General features: G+C 34.3%; 1 protein-coding gene across 1 annotated transcript; it reads left to right on the forward strand.

The window, feature by feature from the left end:
• The first annotated feature begins 7,779 nt into the window (after positions 1–7,779).
• On the forward strand, positions 7,780–8,304 carry LOC129893016 (uncharacterized). The gene is made up of 2 exons (XM_055968508.1): positions 7,780–7,974; positions 8,152–8,304. The coding sequence occupies exons 1-2, from the start codon at positions 7,780–7,782 to the stop codon at positions 8,302–8,304; spliced, it is 348 nt and encodes a 115-aa protein (XP_055824483.1).
• Positions 8,305–8,563: the final 259 nt, after the last annotated feature.

Genomic DNA, 8,563 nt, shown 5'->3' on the forward strand with positions numbered 1-8,563 from the left:
CATCAATTTATATCAAAATAGACTAATGATCATATTTTAAATCAAAATTCATGCAATTGGAATAGAGATCACAAATCCCATAAAATACCATACTTTAATTTTGATAGAAAATCTTGAGAAATTGATTGGGCTTCATGTATGAAAGGATCCATGAATCAATACCCACATATCTTGAGTGAAAACACAATTAATTTCAAAGAAATTGAGAATTTTGATGGAGAAATTGAGTGAATTTGCTTGAAGTCTTCAATAAAAACCCCTGAGAGCCTTTTTGTAGAGAGAAATATTTGATAGATGAATTGTAGAAGAATGAATAGAATTAGAGGTTTAGGTAAATATATAGAGTTGAATTAGGTCCTAAAAACGTCTAGGTTCATTAACTAATAATTTGGAAAAAGTCTAAAACGCCCTAAAAAAACTTAATTTCGGCCAGAACTGCTTTCCAGGTCCTCAATGCGGTCCTATCGCAGACCACTCGGTTGGAAGGCTGTCTTCAGGTCCGTGATGTGGTCCTGTCGCGGACCACACTGTTTTGTGGATTCTTCAAAAAAAATTCTTCCATTCTACGGGTCCTAAAAATCCACCGAGACCATTTTCCCGCAGGTTTTTATCCCCTGATAGATATTTCAAACTCAGATTTTCCAAAAAGATTAAGGATAATGCGTTACATGAGTGGCCTATTTCCAAGGTATTCTTAAGGTATTTTGTGGGCTTTTGAGGGATGTTACATAATCAGTCTACCTATTTGGTACCTGTTCCAATTATATCGACATGGTACCTAATCCAATTGTACCAGTGTGGTACCCCATCAAAACCTAAAAATTGAGGTCATGATGGCACAAACCCCATATCCTAACTAGTGTGTAAGCCGAAAATCAAACTAAAGAATCAACTCAAATGTTCTGGAAAAGAAACTAAATAAACATATGAGAATTCTTGAACAAAGTCAGGCCATAAACAAAGAAAAATTGAGGCACGACAAAGAATTTACAAAAACCATTTATCATAAGAATAAAAAGCATATATTACATCACACGAATCTGAAGTAAGACTCAAGTCTTTGAAATAAAGATAAAGATGATAAATAATAGATGAAGTCTAGTGGTGATCCAAAAATTAGGATCATACCACGACTCAGAGTACACACCATTAACTTTATTTGATCAGCCTCTATGAGAAACACCCTAACTAGGATCCATATCAAAAGGACAACAAAAGTAGGGGTGAGTACAATCCACATGTACTCAGTAGGTTTGACTAACTGAATATAAAGTAGATAATCCAAAATTATAAAAATAAACTATAAAATACTTCCACCTGCATACAGATAAATCCATTTTAGCATTAGTACTGCCAATTTATATAAAAATTGTGCGAGTAAATTAAATAGGTAAAACAACACATGAATAATAATAATAATAAAAGGCAAAATTCACAATAACAAAGATGGCCAATACAATGTAATGCAATGATGAAAGGATGTGGTGGAATCAAAGTTGTGCACAACCTGTCGTATACACCTTGTACAACCTCCAGCTCCTAAGACAAGTACCCTTGGGGGACTGGTAGTCCATATACCAAATGTCATAATTTTAATATCTCATCAACTTGTCACCTAGCTCGTGGTCACGAATATGTAAGATGCCATATTTTCTTTCTCAAAAATAGTACTTTCAGAGTTCTCAACTTCCCATGAACAATGATATGATGAATTACGATGAATGCCTCACAAAACATATATTAACTTAATAGATGCATAATAAGAGCTCAAATCCTCAAACCTTAATAAATCATGATATGTGCCCTCTCATGTCAAAAAAGTGAAAAAATCATCTTAAACATGTATTTATCTTTTGAAAACATTTATTTCATAGTAAGAAGTGATAAAACTCATTTCTACCCTCTCTCACAAGCATTTCACATCAATACCTAAGAATAATCAGCTCAAAACCCTTGTCACGACCAATGTCATAAATCACATGCTCTAAAAAAAATCACATAAGGCTCCCACATGGGCTAATCAAAACAAATAAGCTCTCACACGGGCGAAGCAATGCAAGTAAGCCCCTACACGGGGAACATAACATAGTTCACAATTCAGAACAAAATCCCATTATATGATCCTATAATACCCTAGAAGTTGGAAAGTCAAAATGAAAAGAAACAACTCAAAAAGTTTCTGTTGTGAGGTTTGTACGAGGCCTTGTATTGACCGTACAAGCTTATAAAGTCCATAGAGAGCTATCATAGATGGCCCTGATTAAAAGGAAAATTTTAAGTCAAAGATTATGGATACTTGTACAGTCCGTATGGGTCTCTATAGACTGTAGATTACTCCGTCGAAGAAATTCATAGACTTGGAGTAAAAATCCCTTAGAAAAGATGTATTCTACGGACCGTGGTAGGTTATATATACCATAGGAGGGTCCGTACACCACTCCACCATACTTAAGGGAATTTTAGACATCAAGAGTTATACAGGAGGTTGTATGGCCTGTGTAAGGTTCCATGACCTTGTCGTAGAAGGAAAGATCAGAGAGTTTATTTTGAGAAGTTGCACACGTCTAGCGGGTCTACAAACCGTAGAAGTTTCTATAACCCATAGAGGGTGATCATAAAAGAGGAATTCAAGAAAATGATTTTACCCTTTGACTTCCATGAGACCCTATACAGGCCATATAGAGTTCTACGAACCATAGAGGGCATTTGTAGGACTTATCGACAATTATTCTTCAGGGTCAATTCAAGCTTTTATGATTCTTTTAATCTAAGATATGTCATTTTAGGCCAAATTCTAAGATCTATAACTATGCAGTGCCTTCAAATTTCCCCTTTTCTATCTTATTCACCTAAAATTCTCGATTGTAGGTTCTCTACCAAGGTCATCTTCTCCTTCAAGATAGGTTTTCAAGATTCATGTCTCCTTTTCAAGTTTTAATGCTAGGGTTCTTTGAGGTACAAGGAAATTTCATCCATGGACCCTCTTCCATCGATGGAGTACCAAAGTATTTTCAGTTTCTCCTTATAATTTGTTCCTAAACCCTAGGTTTTAGATGATTTTGCATTGGGTTCAATCAATTATATTTTTATTCACTTATATTGAACTCATTATGCATGATTCAATATTCATTACATATTTTTGATAGATTTCTCTTGAACCCATGTATTATGCCTAATTTGTGATTATGAACTATATTTGAGAAATTATGCATGCATCATGAATTTATGAACTACAGTTTTAAGGATGCTTTTAAATAAAGTATCAATGACGTTTTTATGAAAACAAGGTTTTTTTCAAGACGTGAAGTATTCTTATCATGAAGGATTTCCATAATTTTCTACGAAAAAACTTATCATTATCTAAATGCTTTTATTAAGTATATCTTATGACATTTATTGTGTTGGTGGTTTCTATTCTTATGGTTTAAGTATTTTATGAAAGAATTGGTATTATTCAATAATTATGATTTGTTTATGTATGTTATTCTTGTTGAGAGTTTACCAAGCACCAAAGAGACTAGGAGTAATCACCTAAGTCTCAGAACTATGTGCTACCATAGGATGTTGCAAGTGGATATGGTCCTTACCTTGACAATAAGTACAATTTATTTTTGGTGTGGGAGGGATGATAGTTGACTTAATATTATAGCTCACTTGTTTAAATTAGTTATGGTATCTCTCACTTATGTTATGCATTGATTATGAGTATTGCATTGATCATGTTTAATACTTCTAACAATGTTTTAAAGGTTCTTATCATGTTTTATCTTGATAATTGCATTACCATGTTTTACGCTATGCATTTCACATTCTTCATACCCAGTACATTCTATAGTACTAATCGCATACATCTTTTACCTATATTATTTTATAATATAGGTCATGATGCTCTCACTCAAGCCTGCTGTTGGTACATGTTTCCTATTAGCGTGGTATTATTTTGTGAGTCCTCATGGTTCGAGGAAGGGCTTCTTATGATGTCTTTTATTTCATATCATTTAGTGTTTATATTTTGGTGAGCTAGGGCTTGTCCTATTCCCTATCTATGATATAGAGTCTATGTTGAACTTAGCATATTTTCTGCATTTAATGTTACTCTTAGATTTTTCTTATGTTGAGTTGCTGTGATAAGATTGTTTTAAGATTTACCTTCCACATTTCATTATTATGTTTGTTATCATGTATTTTTAAGTCATGCTTATGCTAAGAGGCTGGTTTATGGTCTTTAGATATCCTATTTGTCATGTGACATTTAAGGTCTAGCTTTAGTCATGACAAACATAGTATGAGAGCATCAGGTTCCAGTGTCTTAAGGTGTTTGACAAAGCCGCATTGAGTAGAATTTTGTTTATTGGTGTGCAGTACACTATATCTATGAATAGGAGGCTACAATATATTTAAAAAAACTTCACTTCTTTCACAACTCTTAAGTCATGCGATAGAGCTGAACTCTATAAGATTTCCTTCTAACTCATGTCCTACGTGTTTTAGAGTATGTCTTCTCAAAAAGAGAGAATTCAGAAGAATGATCAAGATGGTAACCTTTTTTCACCAGTTAATACACCTTCAAGTGTCAATATTTCTAATGTAGAGTTTCGTGATGCCATCTAGATGTTAGCTCAATCTAAGCCTGCAAATATGAGTGATAAGAAAAGGAGGAGGGTGAACAAAAGGAGTGTTTTAAGAAATAATAACTTTAACTATCAGAAGATTTCTAAGAGGGAAGCATCTGACTCTTTTTCTAGGAAGGGAGATGGAAAGAAAAAGTCTAACCCCTTGTGCAATAAGTGTGGAAAGAACCACCCGGGATATTGTTTAGCTGATTCTAGTGCATTTTTAGATGTTGTAAGATTTGACACAAGATGAGGGATTGCCTTTCACTTTCTAGTAAGGGTAAAGATATTCGTCAGTAGGCACGGTCTACTTATTCAGGTCGCCTAAGTTAGTAGAGTGCTTCATCTGGCTCTAGCGATGGACAATGCCAAGACAAGTTTTATAACTCGATAGGATTATGAGGCTTGATGTGGTTACTAGTATGTTACAATTCTTTCAGATTGATGTTTTTGTTTTATTAGATCCTAAAATGAATCTGTCTTTTGTGACTCATTATATTGCTATGAACTTTGATGTTAGTCCCTAAATCTTATTTGAACCTTTCTCAGTCTATACTCTTATTTGCGATTCAGTTTAAGCTAAATGGATTTATAGAAGTTGTACAGTCTTAGTTTTTCATAAAATCACCTTAGCCGATCTTATAGAGTTAGAAATAATATATTTCATTGTTATTATTGGCATAGATTGGCTTCATGCTTGTTATATTCTATTAAATGTACAAGCCGAGTGGTTAAGTTCCAATTCCTAATAAACCAGTCATAGAGTGGAAGGATAGTCATTTTGTGTTTAAGGGTTAGTTTATCTTGTACCTTAAAGCTCGAAATATGATTTTTAAGGTTTGCATCTATCATTTATTATGGGTTAGGAATACAAATTCTAAAACCCATACTCTTGAGTCAGTTCCTATTAAGAATGAGTTTCTAAAAGTGTTCCCTAATGATCTTCCAAGTGTTCCTCCAAAAGGAAAATCAATTTTGGTATTGACCTTCTCCTATATACCTAACCTATTTCTATTCCTCATTATAGAATGGATTCGGTAGAATTTAAGGAGTTAAAGGACATTTTAGATAAGGGTTTCATTAGGCTGAGTATCACTCCATGGGGTGCTTCAGTTCTCTTCATTTGAAAGAAAGGTGGTTCTCTCCATATGTGCATTAATTATCGACAATTGAACAAGGTCACAATAAACAAAGTATCCTATCCTAAGGATTGATGACTTATTCAATCAACTTCAAGGTGCTAGTGACTTTTCCAAGATTGATCTTCAATTGGGTTACCATCACCTTAGAATGAGGGAGTGTGATATTCCAAAAATGGCTTTTAGAACTCGATATGGACACTAAGAATATTTTACTATGTCTTTTGGACTAATAAATGCCCTTGTAGCTTATATAGATTTGATGAATAGGGTGTTTTCAAGAAATACTTTGATATGTTCATCATTGTGTTTATTGATGATATTTTGATCTATTCCTAAGAGAGGATGAGCATGTCGATCATTTGAGGTTTGTCTTGAAAGTTCTCAAGGATCATCAATTATTTTCTAAGCTTAGAAAGTGTGAGTTTTGGTTGAGGTTGGTTCTACTTCTTGGCCATATTTTCTCTGGTGATGCTATTAGAGTTGATCTTAAGAAGACTGAGGAAGTTAAGAATTGGCCAAGACCTTTTTCTCCCTCAAATATTCGGTGTTTCTTGTGTTTAGCTGATTACTACATATGGTTTGTGGAAGGATGTTCCTTTGCTTCGCCTTTGACTACTTTGACTTAAAGAATGTTAAATTTGAATTATCCGAAGCATGTGGGAAGAGTTTCCAAGAGTTGAAAGATCGACTCACTTCTGCCTAGTGTTGACTTTACCAAAAGGGTATGATGTCTTTGTTGTGTATTTTGATGCCTTGAGGATTGGTCTTAATTGCGTGTTAACGTAAAATGATAAAGTGATAACCTATGCTTCTAGAAAACTTAAGACTCATGAAAATAATTATCTGACTCATGATTTGGAGTTAGCAATGGTGGTGTTTGTTTTTGAAGATTTGGAGGCACTATCTCTATAGTATTCATGTGGATGTGTTTACCGATCATAAAATTTTGAAATATGTGTTTAAGAAAAAGGATTTGAATCTTTGTCAAAGGATGTGGCTTGAATTATTAAAATATTATGACATGGGTATTCTTTACTATCCGAAAAAGGAAAATATGGTTGTTGATGCTCTTAGTAGATTGTCCATGAACAGTGTTTTCCATGTTGAAGATGAGAAAAAGGAGTTAGTTCGTGATGTTCATAGACTAGCTTATTTGGGTGTTCATTTGGTTGATTTCAAGGATGATGGTGTTATTGTGAAAAATGGCTCAGAATCGCCTCTTGTCTCAGATATGAATGCAAAACAAAATAGTGACCTGACTTTAGTTGAATTGAAGAAAGCAATTTTTGAAAAAGCCGTTGAGGATTTATCTTAAGGGGGAGATGGTGTACTTTATTATCAAATTCTCTTATGTGTTCCGGATGTTGATGGTTTTAGGGAAATGATATTGTCCAAATCTCATAGTTCTCGGTATTTTATTCATCTGGGATCCACCAAAATGTATTTTTATTTGAGGAAAATTTATTGGTGGAATGGCATGAAGAAGGCTATTTGGGAGTTTGTGGATAAGTGTATGAATTTCAACAAGTAAAGGTCGAGCATAAAAACCTTGGAGGTTTGGCTCAAGAAATTGAGATTCCTACATGAAAGTGGGAGGATTTGAATATGGATTTCATATCGGGTTTACCTCCTATGCTTTGTCAACATGATTTAATTTGGGTTATTGTAGATCAAATGAATAAGTCAGTACATTTTCTTGCCAATAAGTCTTCTTAATCAACAAAGATTTATTCTAGGGTTTATATTCAAGAGTTGTTTAAGTTACATGGTGTTCCATTATCCATCATTTCAAATAGAGATACTCAGTTTACTTCTCAATTTTGGAGATCATTTCAGAAGTGTCTTGGTACTCAAGTTAAGTTTAGTACAACTTTTCACTCTCAGAACAATGGTCAATCTAAGCATATTATTCAGACCTTGGAGGATATGTTGAGAGCTTGTGTGATATATTTTAAGGGTAATTGGGATGACCATTTGTCTTTGATTTAATTCGCCTAAAATAATAGTTATATTCGAGTATTTAAATGGCTTCATTTGAGGCCCTTTATGGTAGGATGTGTAGATATCCTATTGGGTGGGTTGGTGAGGTATCTTTTATAGGGCTCAAGTATGTTCATGAAGCTATAGATAAAGTTAGACTCATTAGAGAGAGATTGAGGACTACCCAAAGCCGACAAAAATCCTATGCAGTTGTGAGAAGAAGAGAGCCTGAGATTGAGGTTAATGATTAGATTTACTTGAAAATCTCATGTATGAAGGGTGTGATGAAAGGGTAGCTTAGTACCCTATATGTAGGCCTATATCAGATTTTGAGGCATTTTGATAAGGTGTCTTATGAGTTGGATTTGCCTTCAGAATTGGCATCGGTTGATCCGGTATTTCATGTCTACTTGTAGAAGAAGTATATTGGTGATCCTACTTCAATTGTGCCATTGGAGGGAGTTGGTGTGAAAGAAATTCTATCGTATGAAGAAGTTCTAGTTGAGAATCTTGATCGTCAAGTCCAGAAGTTGAGGAATAAAGAAGTTGCATGCATTCAAGTCCTTTAGAGGAATCAATTAGTTGAGAGTGAAACTTTTAAATCCCTCCACAGCGTCTTGCATGGACATAGAATATTGGAATTTGTGTCCCAAACCCTTATTCGCAACACAACCTCAAACTTGACATTCTAAGATAACCCATTCACACTAAATTCAATTTTGGGAGTTCTATTCACCTGAATTCACTTCCGTAAGGCCCTATGGATTCCTTAACTCTTGGCTACTAGATCAAACAATCAAAACATAGAAATCAACCCCAATCCATTAT

The sequence above is a fragment of the Solanum dulcamara genome, chromosome 1 (assembly GCF_947179165.1).
Source record: "Solanum dulcamara chromosome 1, daSolDulc1.2, whole genome shotgun sequence".
Taxonomy (NCBI): domain Eukaryota; kingdom Viridiplantae; phylum Streptophyta; class Magnoliopsida; order Solanales; family Solanaceae; genus Solanum; species Solanum dulcamara.